At 52.2% G+C, this 17,812-nt stretch overlaps 1 protein-coding gene across 1 annotated transcript; it reads right to left on the bottom strand.

Moving 5' to 3' along the window:
- Positions 1-184: 184 nt before the first annotated feature.
- On the bottom strand, positions 185-12,079 carry LOC102253706 (low-density lipoprotein receptor class A domain-containing protein 3; the record flags this gene model as incomplete). The annotated part of the gene is made up of 3 exons (XM_014544896.1): positions 185-1,350; positions 3,215-3,560; positions 12,075-12,079. Coding segments are annotated over 3 exons (589 nt in total), but the record flags the coding sequence as incomplete, so codon positions are not given.
- Positions 12,080-17,812: the final 5,733 nt, after the last annotated feature.

Genomic DNA, 17,812 nt, shown 5'->3' with positions numbered 1-17,812 from the left:
AAGGTACTGAATACGGTTCTCACACGGGTTAGAAACCGCAGGGTCAAGTCCAAATACACAGGTAAGATGACTGCTGAGTGTTAAGGGAACTTGGGGGGCTAGTGTCGAAGCTGCAGGAGGGCGGCTGGCTGGGTGTGGTTTACAGGCACCGAGGGTCACTCCAGCGGGGTACACATCGCCGGGCCGCAGACAGGTCACAGCTGGGAGGCTGCCGATCCAGGAGCCAGGGCAGGGACCGTGGACACAGCAGGCCTCGCTCTCGCAGCCTGTCTCTCGGGAGCTGAGAACCCGGGGAAACTCCCGGTGGGGACTTCCTGCCTGTTCCGGGAAGAGGCTGACGATACATGCGGCCAGACAAGCTCTCCAAATGGGGATCCTCAGGCAAAATGTTAAAACCAGAATCTCTCCTGAGAGGGCAGGTTCAGGGTCATTCACAACCTCTAAGTGACACGGCCGATTACCGAAGGGCGTACCTCGTGTCAAACGTGTTCTCTGGCCGCTGCCTCCGCTGAACGGAGGGGAATGCATAGGACAGTGCGAGGCTGGATGCTCACCTGGCCTCCCTGCAGGGCGGCCATCCCATGGCGGCCTCCTGGTGGGTGGGCCCTGTGGCTGGCGGGGCACAGAGAGAGAGGACAGCTAGCAGGAACACAGAGACCCTAACTGAGGGAGAAAGGCACCCGGACCCCCAAACAACTATCAGACGGCAGCCCACAGCACATGTGGCCCAGTGCCTGCCCTTCTGCACGTCCGACACGTCACAGAAACTGCTCTCTCAGGTGTTCCCTAAACCCGCATGATCCTGTCCCCTCCTCGGCCAGATGACAGCGGTAACAGAAGAATGACGTGGAGAGTGAGGCTGTAACCCTGGGCCAAGTGGAAGAATCACCTCCCAGGACAGATGTCCACACACATCGTGCCAATGGAGAGGCCAGGAAAACAACAGGCCGCCCACCAGAGGACCTCCTTGAAATCTGGGGCAGGAGGGATGGAGAGACAGCTGACACCCCAGATCAGTCCCTGAGGCACCCCGACTCCCCCTGAGGGCAGGTTGTTAGGATGGTAACAGGTCAGAGTGGATGAACCCGTGTGGACTTTGGAATAGCTGGGTTTTATACTTCTTCGGTGCCCTGGCTGGGCACAGAGTCCCTGGGCTCGGTGGTGCTCTCCGGAGGGTCGGGCTGCCCCGGGCTGGAGGCCGTGTCTTCCACACTCACAAGGCTGCTGGCTGCCCGGGAGCTGGCGCTGTCGGCACTCCCCGACCGGGAGCGGTAAGGTGGCAGGTCGGCCTGGTTCAGTGACTCGGTGTCGGAGGAGTAGGGTGGCGGAGGGAGGTCATACCACGCGGGTCTGCAGTGGAGAAGGCAGGGTGGGGCGGGGGAGGCAGGGGAGAGGAGAAGAAAGAGAAGCATTAGGAGGAGCCAGGGCAGGGCTGACTTCTGCCCGTTTCTGAGCGGATGCTGATGTGAGGGAGGAGGCTGGCCCTCCAAGCAGAGAGGCCGTCCAAGGTGGTGTGTAATAAGACGGAATGGAGCAGGTCAGTGCGCTCCAGCTGGCTTGTGCCAACTGGGCAGGGCCTGACCACACTCTCTGGTGGAGCCAGAGCGAGGATGCCAAGTGATTTGGCAGAGCGGCTTTGCTCCATCAGCGGGGGTCCCACGGCCTGGTGTTTGATGGAGCCTCTGATGAGCCACAGAATTTGGGTTCTTACTGAAGCCGACCTGCTGTGTGGACTTGGGTAAGTGAGAGGACATCTTCCCAACACCTCCGTCCCTGTAGAAGGGACAATAACGGCATCTTGCTCCCAGAGAAATAAGAGGAAAGACACTTGGCTTTCCAGCTCTCACTTACTGAGAGCTCACTGTTAGTGGGGCCCATGCCACGTACCTCACGCTCATTCCTTTAGTAAGGATCACAAGAACCAAGGGGTAGGTGTTACTTTATGCCCTAGTCCAGTGGTTGGCAAACTTGCGGCTCAGCAAACCGCAGCTTGCGAGCCACATGCGGCTCTTTGGCCCCTTGAGTGTGGCGGTATTTTGTGGAAGACCCACACTCAAGGGGCCAAAGAGCCGCATGTGGCTCACGAGCTGCGGTTTGCCGACCACGGCCCTAGTCCTAGGGAGGAAACTGAGGCAGGGGGGCACTGAATGGCTTGCTGAGGATCACCAATAACTTGTAAGTGCAGGGCTGGGATCTGGGCCCAGGCGCTGTCTCCGTTTCAGTGATGCTAACCTTCCTCTACTCTGGAAGGTCGGATGCAGGGGCTATGGGGGGTGAGTGACATCCTGAACACTTATGCTTACTTTCCAAGAAATCCGTAAGTACCGCCCCCTGAAGCTACCTTTTATGAGGAGGGGAAAATAGATTAAATAATACAAGAGCTGCCAGTGAAGAGGACCCCATCACCCCAGAAAAAGGGGGTGCAAAATGCTCATGCCACACGGTGCATGTGGACTCAGAGAAAGGGGGACGCTGAGCAGAGCTCGGCAGGGGGGCATGGCAACCTCAGAACCCAGGGGACCCCGGGAGCTCTGTCCAGGGACTTCCCAGAACGGCAATTTGGGACACTCTGGAGGTCCCCAAAGGAGGGAGGCAGGCCGGGCAGGCAGGACTCAGACCCCTCACCCACGTCAACCCCAGGGCTCTGCTTTCTGACTTCAATACTGACTCCATTGCTAAGAGGGTTCCACTGCTTAACACAGCTGGAGGGTGCTGCTCCACCCCCTTTATTCTACACACACAGCCCAGCCAAGTCAAGGGACTTAGTAATTCACTCCCTCCTTCATTCATCCATCCCACAAGTATTAACCAAGCCTCTGACAGGCACTGTTCTGCGGTAGCAGTGGAGGCCCCAGAGGGTGAAAGCGGGCCAGCAGCCTGAAGGTGTCAGTGTGGCACTCCCGAGTCGGCCAGGATCCTAACAGTATGTCCTTAACAAGTGTCTGAAGTCCAAGAGCCTCAGCTTCCTCACTTGTGAAATCGAGGCGGACACAGAGCCATCCCCAGCGAGTCCCTGAGAGGATTAACTGAGATGACACATGTGAACTGTCCGGCAAGGTCTCTAGATGTCAGACGTTGCTGTGCCTACAGCACCTGCATGCAGGCTCTTGGCAAGACCAGGAACCAGGCTGCCACCATTCTGCTCCCCCATCGGATGAGCTCCCGGCTCCACCTGCCCCCGCCCCCCGCCCTGTCTCCTCCAGCCAGCACGCACCTCTGGTCCAGCAGGGCCTCCGAGTAGGAGGGCGGGGAGCCCACTTCCGAGGCGTTCTGCTCGGCCTGGCTGGCCACGTACTGGATGCCGTTGTTGACGTTGTAGGTGACGTTGCAGTGGTGCGGGTGGTCCAGCACCACGAGGCGGGACAGGAGCACGGGGTGCTGCAGCCGGTGCACCGGCAGCGTCATGAGGTTGTTCCGCTTGCGCTGGTGGTGCAGGACCAGTGCCAGCAGGGCCACCACCAGCACGAAGATGACGGAGCTGCCGATGATGGCGTAGGTGATGCTGGGGTAGTACACCAGCTGGTTCTCCGACGTCACAAACACCTGCCCGCTGCCCGGTTCTGAGAAAGCCCCGAGGGGAGAGAGAAGAGGAGGAGGTTACTGATTTAGCTCACCCCTCGCGTTGCAGTCAGTCCCAGGACCTGCGTGCAAATGTTTGTAGCAGCACCATTGACAATAGCCGTGAAGTGGAAACCGCCGACATGTCTATTGACTGGCGAATGGATAAACAGAATGTGGTATGGCCACACAATGGAATGTTACTCAGCCAGAAAAAGGAACGAAGTACCGACACGTTACAACATGGATGAACCTCAAAAACATTATGTGAAGCAAAATAAGCCAGACACAAGACCACATGTTGTATAATTCCATTTACATGAAGCGTCCAGGAAAGGCAAATTTATAGACAGAAAGTAGAATGGTTGCCTGGGGAGGCCAGGAGGAGGGAGGCACCAGAGATTAACTGGTAATGGGTATGAGGGAAATGTTGAATATGGTGATGGCTATACAAATCAGTAAATTTACTAAAACTCATTGAATGACACACTTAAAATGGGAAAATTTTCTGTTATGTAAGCTATACCTCAATAAAGTTGTTTAAAAAAAAATCAGCGCCAGGAACTACAATATCCAGGGAACAGGAGTAGTTCCTGTGGCAGAAATCAGTTTTTCCGTGGAAATTTATTTATTTATTATGATTATTATTTTTTTAAATATAATTTTACTGATTTCTGAGAGGGAGAAAGAGATAAAAACATCAATGATGAGAGAGAATCATCGATCAGCTACCTGCTGCACACTGGGGACTGAGCCCACAACCTGGGCATGTGCCCTGACCGGGAATTGAACTGTGACCTCCTGGTTCATAGGTCGACGCTCAACCACTGAGCCACGCCGGCTGGGCTTTCTGGAATACTTTCCATTCCCTTATCTCCAACTCTCAGTCTGTTCTCGCGGGCACTGCCTTTGGTACAGCATCTATTGTTTCTTTGTGCACCTGCTTGCAATGAATACCACGCCAGGTCCTGCACACACTTTCTTAGGACATGTATGGCACTTAAAACGTTTGCTTTTTGGTGCGGAGTAAGGATCTTCTCATCATCAAAATCCCTATGACACTAGCAGCACCACTGCTTCCGCTGCTGCTGCTGCTTGTGACCCGTAACTGCGTTCTACTGACAAAGTGAAAAGGGAGGAGAACATAAGCAGGACAAGCAGAGGCCAACATTGCTCTCTTTAGACTCAACGGCCACCACCAGGTCCCACAGGAAAGTGGCGCAAAATTCTGGGACATTGTAATATAACGTACATGTAACATAACAAGGAACACTGGTGGGATGTCTGGGTTCTTCCGTGTGCAGAGCGCTTACTTTATGCCAGGCCCCATGCCAAGCTTTCAAGAGAGAGAGGCAGCACAGCACAGGCCAACATCATGGCAGACTAGGTCCCAATCCCAGCCCCTCAGCTTACTGGCTGTGTGCCCTGTGGAAAGAGGTCAACCTCTCTGTGCAGCACTGCCCCATCTGTACAAGGAGGAGAGTGACAGTCCCCAGCTCACTGGGCTGTGGCGAGCATGAAATGAATGAAGAGCCACAACTACCCATGGCTGCGGCCCAGCTGGAAGAATCATCTAAACAGTCCAGGTGAGCAAACCTGGTGACCACACCCCATGCTCTTCCCACCCGGGAAGCGGTGAGGAGGTGTCGATGGGCCCGCAGGGGCCAAAATGTAGATGACATGTAACAGCAGCAGCAGCAGCCCCTTCCCCTGCTTCTCAGGACAGTGTCCTGGCGCTGGGCTACACTTTACTACATTCCTCATCACTCAAGGTGTGCCTGTTCTGTTCACCACTGTATCCCCACTGTGTGCCTGGCACATAGTAGGTACTCAATAAATGCACACAACTTAATAAAAAAAAATCTGTGTCTTCACATATGCTGGTACGGCAGGTGCTTTTATTGTTTTACTAGAGGCCCGATGCACAAAGTTGATGCAAGAATAGGCCTTTGTTCTCCTGGCTGCTGGCACCAGTTCCCTCCGGCACCCAGGACCTGGGTTTCCCTCCGGCACCCGGAACCTGGGTTTCCCTCCGGCACCCGGGACCTGGGCTTCCTTCTGGCTGCCAGCAGGCACCCAGGACCTGGGCTTCCCTCACAGCCCCGGCTTCGTCCGGAAGGACGTCCGGTCTAATTAGCATATTGTGCTTTTATTATTATAGACGATTCCTATTTTTCAGCTGAGGAAATCGACAGAGAGAGGTGAATTAACTTGTCTAACGTCACATAAGGAATAGAGGGGTCAGCATCAGAACCCAGATATTCCTCCTTCAAAAATCCACATGCTGCAAAACACATCATCTTCCATCCTGATCTCAATATTTCCAGATTCCCCCGAATAATCCTACTCTGACACAGATCTTCCCCCGTAAGCTCTGGGCTTTGTGTTAATTTTCTTTCCAGCTACGCTCAAACATGAATGGAAGCTACCACGTTCCCGTGGGTCATTGTTTCAATGATCAACTGTACAGACAGAAGCAAATAAAGCCCCAGACGAAAGGCAGAAGCATGCCCCAGACAGTTACAGGAGGGCGGCCACGCTGGGAGCCTCTGGAGACCATCAGCTGTCACTCAGGCGCCCGCTGGCGTCCTGTCTGTTCTCAGCTAGGTCCTCAGACGCTGGATGGGGGCTGTGTGTGTGTGTGTGTGTGTGTGTGTGTGTGTGTGAGAACTCAGACGTAAAATAAAACGGCCTCTTCACTTTGTTGTCTGCAGCACAGAGCGGAGGGGTTGCATCCTGGGGCCGTCGCTTCTGGCTGTTCTCAAGCACGTTGCTGGACTTTTATGAACCTCAGATGCCTTATCTTTAAAACGGGGTGGCTCTGTGTAAGCAACAGTAGCATCTCCTTCGGTTACCGAGAGGGTAAAGTACACCGCGCTGTACCCACAGAGAGCAGAGCCAAAGTGCCAGGGAAGTCTGCACTCAATTAACGCTGGTTCTCTTTTCTTTTTAAATATATTTGTTTATTGATTTCAGAGAGGGAGGGAGAGAGGGAGATAGAAACATCAATGATGACAGAGAATCATTGATCGGCTGCCTCCTGCGCGCCTCCTACTGGGGATCGAGCCTGCAACTTGGACATGTGCCCTGACTGGGAATCAAACGGTGACCCCTCCTGGTTCATAGGTTGATGCTCAACCACTGAGCCACGCCGGCTGGGCCTTTTTTCTTTTTTATTGTGAAAAAAAAAGGACATATCTATCACATAAAATGTACCATGTAACGATTTTTAAGTGTACAGTTCAGTGGCCTTACGTACATTCACACTGTGGTGCACACATCACCACCACCCCCCTCCAGACGTCTCATCATCCCAAACAAGCCCATGCTAACTCTCAGGGTCCACAAGCCTCCATCATCCTCATCAGCTTCTCCGGACCAGACACAGAGGCTGGAAGGGGCTGCCTTTGGGGGTAAAGTGGAGGACAGCATAAGGAGGGAGTAATTTCCTACCCAGGGAGATATGTTTCTTATAAAAGAGGAAAGGGGCTGGATTTTCACACGGAAAACAAATGGGTCCAGACTTGAAACAATGACTTCTGTGTGACCACATGTGGTTTTAAGAATGAGAGAGAGAGAGAGAGAGAGAGAGAGAGAGAGAGAGAGAGATCCTTCAAACGAACGGAATGCACAACGCTGTGGATCTTAAGGGTCTCACTGACGTCTCCCAAAGCAGGCCCTCCCAGACCTGCCCGCAGCGGCAGGCGAGAGGCGGCAATCCCACTCGCTGGAGAAACGCTGATGCTGCGAACTCGGTGGTGCCTGGTCTCCTTTGCTCTGTGTGTAAATGTCAGCTTGTATTAGTTCACTGACTAGACTCACTTTTCTTAAGAGCTCAATGAGCCCGCGGGCTAAATGACTAACATCAGAGCCGCCTGGGACCCGCGTGCCAAGCCTACAACCCGTGGATAACGGAGCTTCCATTTATTCTGCTGTCCCTCCAGCCGGTGCCCTGGTGCTCCACTGTCAAACAGCGTGCGCTCCTGTCCTGTGTCGGCCGGGTCCGCTGCGCTCCTTCCGGCCATCTGGGTCCCTGACCCAGGACCACTGTGCTCCCGGAGCTGCCGCTGGCTCCCGCGGCCACCTGGTGAGCCGGTGGGTCCCGCACCGCCAGGGCGCTCGTCCCCTCGGACCAGCACAGACTCGTGTTTTCACAGCAGCTTTCTAGCAGCCGACCCCATGGGAACCTGCAGACTTGACCCGGCTCTGGCCCCGCCTACAACCTTTCCAGAACTTTCTACCTCAAGGGTGAAGGACCAGCTCCCCATGATGCTCAGCTCGTCCCACTTGGTTTCCTTCGTCTCTGCCTTCCTACTGCCTCCCTCTCCCCCTGCCCTGTGCTGGCCTCGTGGGTTAGAAATAGGGGCTCAGGTTCCTCCCACACACACAACTTCCCTTCTGGTGCCTCGGGCTGGGAAAACGTGGGCCCCACAGCTTCTGGGTTTAAAGACTTGAATGAAGAGGCCGTGGGAAGCTTTCCCACCTCAGGCCTGAGGGGGAGGATGTGGCGTCTAGAGTCAGGTGAGGCCCGACGGAGCTGAGCCCTTTGGGGGAGGCATGTGGCCACCGCAGATCTGTGGCCTCGCAGACAGGAAGCTGGGGAGACAAATACTCTGACCTTTCTCTCTTTCTGCCCTCCAGCCTCCTGCTGCTGCTTCCTACTGACCAGAGCCACCGGGAGCCAGACGGTAAGGGGCCCCGCGGAGAGTCGTGAAGGTTGGAGTCCCTGCAGGGAGGAGACTGGCTGCAGATGGCTGGTCAAGAGCATCCCTGTTCCCTGTCTCGACCTTCACGGGGCCCGGCCCCCTCAGCCAGGTCAGTCCTACTTCCTCCCAGCCCTTCGCGCAGATGCTACCACGCTCCTGAAGCCATCCACTGTCCCTCTGCTGTAATGGGAAGGCTCCTCTCTGTGCTCCCTGCACACGCTGCCCCTCCCCCTGCCTCACCCCTAATGGCATCTCACCTTGTGCCACGTCTGACAACATGCCGGAGGCAAGGTGGCTTAGGAGGTGGCTCCCGTGGTACAGGGGCAACGGGCTGTCCCTCCGGCCCAAGGCTGACCAGCCCTGCACGCCTACTGACCAGGACCCCACACGGGAAGCACCTTCCTTCCGTCGGGTACTCGTGCCCACTGCACCCCGATGTGGGAATAAACAAAACCAACCAGAGGAGCAAAGCAACGGTGACTGCTTCAGAGCCTGTGCCGCAAGGGAGTCCCTGCCGTCACTGGTGTTTGGTAGAGACTCAAAGGCAGGCCAGGGAGCAGGGCAGCTTCCCAGTGGGGAGAGGGTGGCGTCAGGGTGTCCTGCCTGGGGCTGCCTGCAGGGGGAGCCAGAGGAGGCTAAGCGGGAGCCTATGTGATAGGTTAAGGCAATGGTCGGCAAACTGCGGCTTGCGAGCCACATGCGGCTCTTTGGCCCCTTGATTGTGGCTCTTCCACAAAATACGGGCTCTTCCACAAAATACCGACTTCTGTACATGGGCCACGAAGTTTCAATCGGCCCGCACGTGGTATTTTGTGGAAGAGCCATACTCAAGGGGCCAAAGAGCCGCATGTGGCTTGCGAGCCGCGGTTTGCCGACCATGGGTTAGGGGAGCATACATAGTTAGCTTTCTCTGCTCGGTGCTCAGCTGGAAATGGGGGTGAACACTAGGGAAGCTGCCAGGCATTAATCCAGCCGAGGCTGTTTTGGGCCCATGGTTAAGGGGTGAGCGTTTGGCTCCCAGGCTGGCTGCTGTGGGTGGAGTGTTCTGTTCCTACACACTGGCCAGTGTCCGTCTGTACACGGTGTCTCTCACTGACCATCCCACCACGTCCCCAGGTGTGGCCCAGACCCTCCTTTTGCTCCAGCCCCTGTGACACCCTGGGCAAGTGTAATGCTCGCCTTCGTCATCGGCAAAGTAGGGGCAACACACACCACCTTGCAGAGTCGCTGTGAGGCTCAGAGCTGATGCAGGCGGCGTCCCTGTCAGGGAGTGGTGGGTCGGCAGAAGCGGCACGAACAATTCTGGGCCTGTTTGTGCACATGGGAAAGATGCAAGTAGGACAAGGACAAGTCTATCCAATCACGAAGAGGCAGCGTGCATGGTGGTTAGCCTGGGCTTGGAGTCTGACTGTCTGAGAGCACATTCTTTCATCCACTTAACCAAGTCCCGATCACGGATCGGGCCCTGAGCTCAGTGCTGGGGATTCTGGAACCAAAACAGCAGAAGGTCATGCGTGGGAGAGGCCCTGGGCCCGCTTCTCCCCAGCGTGCCCCCTGGGTTACCCGCACCGGTCTGCAGCCAGTCACGGGAGCGCCCTGGCCACTGTAAACCAAGGGCACCCCACACCCACCCTGTGGGGCTGCAGCGCCTTTGGGGATCCCGTTCCAAGCTCATCTCCTGTCCCAATTTAGATGCAGATTGAAAAAGTTTAATTTAAAGGGCAGACCAACACATGACTGAATCAAAAGAGAACCATGAAATCCCCACTGATCCATTTCCATGGCAACTCAAGTTTCTAAAATTAACCGAAGGGAGGGTGATGGGAAAATCCACGAGGCCAGGCCGCCCAGCGTCGGCCGGACCACAGCAAGAGCCACCCTAGCCTGCACCCGAGGGAACCAGAGAGGGACCCACCTGCCCTGCCCGGAGGGAACTGAGGCTCTAGGACCACCCAGAAGCAGGAGACAAGCGCCACACAATGAAATTCCAAGTGAGAGAGATGAGTACGAGATGAGCATGCTCTGGGGCTGAAGACGGAGGGAGGCAGACACCTCCCTGGGAATTCTCAGTTGCCCTTATTAGAAAAGACCAAGGGGTTCTGGTCCTTCCCACCCTTCCCCATGCCTGCCCTTGGGTCAAGGAGGCAAGGAAGCATCCCTGAAAGACCCTGCATTTTCTTTTTAAAAAAATATTTTTATTGATTTCAGAGAGAAAGGGGAGAGGGAGAGAGAGATAGAGACATCAATGATGAGAGAGAATCATTGATCGGCTGCCTTCTGCACGCCCCACACTAGGGATTGAGCTCGCAACCCGGACCGGGAATCCAACCGTGACCTCCTGCTTGATGGTCAATGCTCAACCACTGAGCCACACGGGCCAGGTGCCCCTGCATTTTCAACAAGTGCTACTGAGACAGCTGCTACCTGGGGCCCCTAATGGACAGTGAGGTGAGCACGTTGGTGTGGAGGAAGCCCCCGAGATCCCAGCGCCCTCTGAGGCCGAGGCTGTGCCCTCAGAGCTGGAGCTCGGCCTCTGACCCTCAGAGGAGGAAAGTTGCCAATGACAAGCCAGGGAGTGGGTGGCGAATGGCCTCCTGGCTAAGAAACAGGCCCAGGGCAGTTACAGAACTGGCTGGAGGATAAGAGACAGAACTGGCTATTTAAGGAAGGAAAGGGCATTATTAATTAGGGATTCAGACAGCCCGCAAAACTCAGTGATGAGGGAGATTGGGAGCTGGGGCCCCGGTGGCCTTTTCAGAACTCTGCTGGGTTGTGTGATGGCCTAAAAAAGGTCAATGGGAGAGTGCAGGGAGGGAGGGCGAAGTTCTCTGCTGCCATTTCTTCTGCCGACACAGAACGCCACAGCCAAAGAGCGCAGGCGGGGAGGGAGTGCACCTCGGGAATGAGCTCAAGCACTAGGGCCAATGTTCTATTCATTCTGGCCATCGACGTAGGGGTCTCCACGCACCTCTTTCCCGAGCACACAGTGCTCACCGACCCAGGCTCCTGCACATGACATTCTGGACTGTTCTTGCAGGGAAATGGAGACAACGTGCCTCCTGGAATTTGCTGAATAAGGAGGGCTGGACAGATTGCTATTTCCATTGCTTACTGTGCCTGTTTACCTGTAGTGTGTGGTGGAAACGACAAAATTAAATGCTTAGCAGACATTCTTTGAACTCGAGGGTCAGTTGGTTTCTGGCCCGGTAATAAGGCTTGGCGAGTTATAATGCAGCGGTTTATTTGGCCTGCAGTGTCAGCAGCGGCGCAAACACTGCTAACTCAAGGGGGATGCAGGGAACGGCAATGCTTCCTGAATCTGTGAGTGCCGTATACTCACACACAACAGCACTGCAGGGAAAAGCTGACCCTAAGAACCGGGGAGGGGAGAAGACTCCCCCAGGCGTGCCACTGTCACTGCAAATACAGTTTCACTCGTGGGGCTGAGAAAGCATCAATCACGACCCCACAGGCACCCAGCCACCCTTGGGGATGGGAAATCCCAGCATCAGCCCCATCCCTGCTTTTCTTTTCCATTCACGTCCAACCCTTTCCCATTCACAGCCAACTCATGTCCAGGGGCCGGTCCTGCTAATTCTGCTTTCAATTCTTGGGACAAGTTACCATCATTTGCTACAGAGATGACCACAGGCACTTCCTAGCTGCTCTCCCAATTTCCAATCTTGCCCCCTCTCCAATCCATTTTCTGCACGACATCAAAAAAACTCTTTTGAGGAGGTAAATAAGATGACTGCTCATTGTACTCAAAACCCAACCTCCTAACAAAGGCCTAGAGCAGTGATGGCTAACCTTTTGAGCTCAGCGTGTCAGCATTTTGAAAAACCCTAACTTAACTCTGGTGCCGTGTCACATATAGAAATTTTTTGATATTTGCAACCATAGTAAAACAAAGATTTATATTTTTGATATTTATTTTATATGTTTAAATGCCATTTAACAAAGAAAAATCAACCAAAAAAATGAGTTCACGTGTCACCTCTGACAGGCGTGTCACAGGTTCGCCATCACTGGCCTAGAGAGAACTCTTGATCTGGCCCTTTACTGTTTTCAACCTGGTTTTGAGCCACCTGTCTTCTAGCACCCTATGCTCTAGCCCAGGGGCCAGTGAAGTCTGGCCCTCTGCCTGTTTTTATAAATAAAGTTTTATTGGAACACAGGTGTGGCTGTTCATTTGTGCACGGTCCATATTGCGTGGCTTTCATGCAATATGGCCGAGTTGCTTAGTTCTGACATGAGACCGTAGGGCTCACAAACCCTAAAATACTGACTGTCTGGCCCACACTGGTCTAAGTTTGATTCCTAGAGCAGACACTGGAATGAGCAATGAGCTAAGAGGTATACCAGCTGCTGTTAGGCAGCATACAGTCTTTGGGAAATTACTTGAATACACAAAATGTGGCAATCATGGCAAGTAGACAATAACTGCCACAGAGGAAATGGCGAAATGAAGAAGTCAAGGAAGAAACCAAGGACACCCTCCCTGGCCAGGCTTCCACTGGTTTTTGTTTTTGTTGTTTGTAAAAGTGAGCGAATGAAATGTTCCCACAGGAAATGGCGAACTTGGTCTTTATCTTGGATATGAAATACCTTCCCGGCTGGCTGAGGTGGCTCAGCGGTTGAGCGTCAACCCATGAACCAGGAGGTCACAGTTCAATTCCCGGGCAGGGCATATGCCTGGGTTGTGGGCTCAATCCCCTATCTTGCAGGAGGAGCCGATGAAGGATTCTCCCTCATCACTGATGTTCTCTCTCTCTCTCTCTCTCTCCCCCTTTCCCTTCCTCTCTGAAATCAATAAAGATATATATTTAAAAAAAAACACACAAAGAAATACCTTCGTGATTAAAAATCCGCCTGCTCTCTGCCAGCACCACCTCCCTGGGTGGCTGGGCAATGCTGCCTGCCTGTGGATCCAGCCGTGAGAGGTGCGTGGATGTCACATATTTGTGCTCCCGGACATGAAGGCTTGGTAGAGGTTTTAATGTTCTCCAGGACAAGGTCCTGGGGCTTCATGCCAACACCTGGAGCCTCCTGGGCAGTGGTCACTGAACCTGGCTGTTTTATAGCAGATGAATAACTACAGGGCCTGGGGCAGGGGAGGATTCAAGGTTACCTGCTTGATTCTTTAAAGAGAAAAAAAACCACCAACTATCCTATCCCCAGGGACGTTTCAGAATCCATGTATCCCTGTCAAAAGCTCCCCAGACACTGGTAAGAGGCCAGAGAGCTCGGGCCAGAATTTGTAACCGTTAATGAGGCTGTGTTAACACAAGCAGGTGAAGAACTAAGCCTTCTGTCACCGACAGAGGGCCAAAGCTGGCCTCGGAGGAAGAGTAATGAGAGGACCCCCCATGTATGGATGTGATACAAAGATCCTGTGAAGGGCCAACAGCAGAGAACTCTTGCTTAGGCATTAACCATTTACTGACATCTACTGAGGGCCAGCCAGGGGCCAGGAGATCGGGGTGACTATCGGGGCAGGAGTTACTGGGGATGGGCAGGGAACCCCGGGAGCCTCAAAGCTCCCCTGGCTGCTGAGGTTTTTTAAAACTTACTTTTTGAATAGGCAACATCTGCATGGCTCAAACTCAAAGGGTAAGAAAGGATTAGCAGAAGAACTAAGTCTGTTTCCCATATCCGCCTTCTAGCCACCACATTCCTCTCCCCAGAGGCAACCACGGGCACCAGTTTCTGTTCTTAGGAAATAGTCCAGACAGACATTAGCAAATATCCAGGATTTTTAAGACACATGGCAATTAAGTTTTTTTTTCCACTTAATGAACCACACAAAGACATACACTTTTCTAAACCAAGTGTCATTTTGCCTATTTTAATAAATACCGATATTGTACGTACTTTATGCTAGGCTCTCCTTTTTAAAAATAATTTAACTTTTTATTCTGAGATAAGTTTAGAATTGAAAAAATAGCGCAAGAGTTCCCACATAGCCCACATCCAGCATTCTTTAAAACACCTTCCCTAACCACAGAATGACTGTCAAAAGTAAGAATTAACCTTGAAACAATTGTATTAATTGCATTATGGAATTTATTAGGATTTTTGCCAGTTTTCCCCACTGATGTCCTTTTTTCTGTTCTAGTATCCAGTCCAGGATCCCCCCATCGGTGACAGAGTCTCAGTCTTTCCTTGTCTTCCTGGACCTTGACACTTTGGAAGAGGACTGATCAGTTTATTTTGGAGCAGGTCCCTCCACTTGGGTTTTCCTGAGTTTCACCATTTGAGGAACTGTATTTAAAGGGCCAGAAGGTTGAGAACCACTGTCTAAGGCAGTGATGGCGAACCTATGACACGCTTGTCAGAGGTGACACGCGAACTCATTTTTTTTGGTTGATTTTTCTTTGTTAAATGGCATTTAAATATATAAAATAAATATCAAAAATATAAGTCTTTGTTTTACTATGGTTGCAAATATCAAAAAATTTCTATATGTGACACGGCACCAGAGTTAAGTTGGGGTTTTTCAAAATGCTGACACGCCGAGCTCAAAAGGTTCGCCATCACTGCCATCGCCCCAGCCAACCACGTATCTGCAACCTCATGAGAGACCCCGAGCCAGAGCTAATAGTGTAGGAAGAGAAAAATCAACTCATGTCTTAGAAGAGCTGCGGCAGAGAGAAGTCTTCCTAGTCACAGGGCTCTGCAGGTAAGTCTTCCCAGAAGGTCTTCCTTCCTGGCATGCTGCTGTCTTGGCCTGCCAGGTCCTTCCCTACGTGACCTGCTGTCCTTATCGTGGTCAGCTTTCAAAACTCGAGTGGCCACCGAGCCACACTCTCCCTGGCTCCTCCCCACAGCTTTCCAACTAGAAATAACTTTTCTTTGCTTCAGCTTCCACCACACCTCACCTCACCCAATCCACATCATGACCCTTCCTACTCCTCCCTCCTTGGCTGAAGTTACTGATACAGCTAGTTTCCTGTAAAGAAAGCCCTACATTTCTTAAGGATTGACTGCCCGTTTCAGTCATGTTTATACCCATCCCCCCTTGCTTCCAAGCTGAAGCTCAGCATCACTAGACACCCTGGGAGGGACAAGGGGGCAGAGGGAGGAAGACTGGGCCTCGGCCGGTTTGGCCACTGGCTGGCTCGTTCTCCAACTTGGGCGAACTGCTTACTTCCTCTGTGCCTCAGTTTCCTCAGGGATTCTATACTATCTGCAGAATCAGGAAGTAACAATGAGCCTGAAATGACGGGTTTAGGATCTTCTGGGAGTTACAACACTTACCATGCACGGTAGTAGCTATTGTAACCGATATTACCACCACACTCTTTCACGAATGAGTGGTCCCTTTTCTAACAAGGACTTAATTTTCTGGACTCACCCAGGAGCTTCCTCCCCAATTTTAGCACCTGCAAATTTAGAGGAAATAAGAAATAACTCCCGACCAAAAAGTGAGGGCCTTTAGTTCAATTCTGTGGTTTTTATATCTCAGATGCTTCTTCTGGTGATGCCTCCACCCCGAGCAGCAAGGAGACACTGGTGTGAACACCGACCCCAAATCTCATGGGGCAGGAGCACTGACAAGACTCACGTCAATTAATATTCTCCTCATCACTTCTGGGAGTTTGCCGGCCCTGCTATCATCCCCTGCAAAGCTCCTCTTGCCACAGTCCAATGGCACTAATTGAACACACAAATGAGGGAGATAAAGGGAGACTTGGCTAATTTTTTTTAAAAAATTGGCTTCAGAGGAGGAAATCTCATCATCAGTCATGATTACAAACTTCCCACGTGGTCTCAACACAGACCTAAGCGGGAGCTATTCTACAGCAGCTTGTCTGACGGCAGGTACACAAGCACGTAACCCTTTTTGGTCTACAAAGACTTTGAGGGGATCAGAGGTGCTGCAAACCTCCCTGCTCCCCTTGGTTTAGAAGACCATTCAACCCCGAGTCTTCAGCTAGAGATACTATCAATCACCTGGGCATCTCCACTGTCATCAGTTGTCTTTTTGGACAGAAGATGCTGTGCAAATAGCCTTTCAGTGTGGGCACCACTGGGTCCAAACAATTCCAGGGCTAGGCCCGTGACACCTGTGACCGCCCCACTTCTTCAAAGTCATTTCCCAAGAAGCAGAGAGGAGAAACAGAGCCACCGAGGGAAAAGGGCCCTGGGTTTCGCTCGATGCAGAGGCGAGCTGCGAGTTCCTTTGGCCTTGCACACTGATGACAGTCAATGGTGGGTGAGCCCAGGTGACGGGGAACTCCACGCCCACAGAGACCTCAGAGGGACCAGGGTTTTGTTGCCTGAGCTCATCCTAAATGCACAGGTTTTGTTAGAAATGAGAATACGGCAAATCCAAATGGAATGAATTATTGATCTTGAGCTTCAGAGGAGCTTGTAAAACATACACCTGAGTTCCAGAGAAAGCTGGTCACTTATTAATAAAGAGGAGGAAGGAGCTGGGACCTGGAGGGAAGCAGGGGCTGCGCATTAGGGTTGGGGGTGCACAGGGAAGGCGGCCTGCGCCTGTGGCTGCCAGCTCGACGCAGACTCCTGCAGGGCACGTGCTGGCATCATGGCCTGAGCCCAGCTGGCAGGAGACGGGAATGTGAAACAATCCTCTGGGGAAAATTCACAAATATAAGAACTAGAGGAAAACGGAAATCACTGACAAAGAGACTCCAATGACAACAAGAAAACTAAAAAAGAGCCCAGGCCGTAGGCCAGGGGTGGGCAACCTTTTTGTGAGTGCGTGCCCAAACCAGCAAAATCTCTGACTCAAAATTCTTCTGCGTGCCAACCCTAATTTTTTGAGAACATGTTACGCCTACTTGATATCTCTTAAGGTGTACGTATGTGAAGAACCTTGAAGAAATAATAAAATTCATTCGAGCGACAAAAACACAGTATATGATGATGAAAAATACATTTATTTTTTAATGTATACATGTACACTGATAGTCCGACAGAAAACTTTATGACTCCGTTTGATATTATCAGTGGGACTTTTGCTGCTGCATCACTGATGACAGAGATTTTACATCAGGTTTATATTTTGTGACCTTCAGAGATATGCACGAGCTACTACTTTCATCCGTCAGGCTACTCCTATTACGAGACTTAACAAAATTCATCACTGAGAACAAAGATTCACAAGCGTATGTGGATGAAACCAAAACACTGGTCGGATCTAGGAAGGCAGGGAGAGTTAAGGCAGAGGCATAGAAATTGCTCTTCCCCTCTCTCGTCAATCCATGTCTATGGTCTTTAAGATAACTTGTTATGTAAAATTATTTATTTATCTAAGATGCAGCTATACTGAATTTATCTGAAAAATAAAAAAGTCGATATTAAGAAAAAAATTGTAAATGGAAGATTATAAGAGAGGGTTTCGCGTGCCAGCAAAAGTTACTGGTGTGCCATGTTTGGCACGTGTGCCAGGGGTTGCCCACCCCTGCCCTAGGAGCTCAGTGCCATTGGGGCAGAGGGAGGAGGACTGGCCTTGGCCAGTTTGGCCATTGGCTGGCTCATCCTCCAACTTGGGCGAACTGCTTACTTCCTCTGTGCCT

This window comes from Myotis brandtii, unplaced genomic scaffold (genome assembly GCF_000412655.1).
Source record: "Myotis brandtii unplaced genomic scaffold, ASM41265v1 scaffold385, whole genome shotgun sequence".
Taxonomy (NCBI): Eukaryota; Metazoa; Chordata; class Mammalia; order Chiroptera; family Vespertilionidae; genus Myotis; species Myotis brandtii.
Note: the sequence above shows the minus strand (reverse complement) of the source record. Positions and strands in the feature narration are given on the sequence as shown.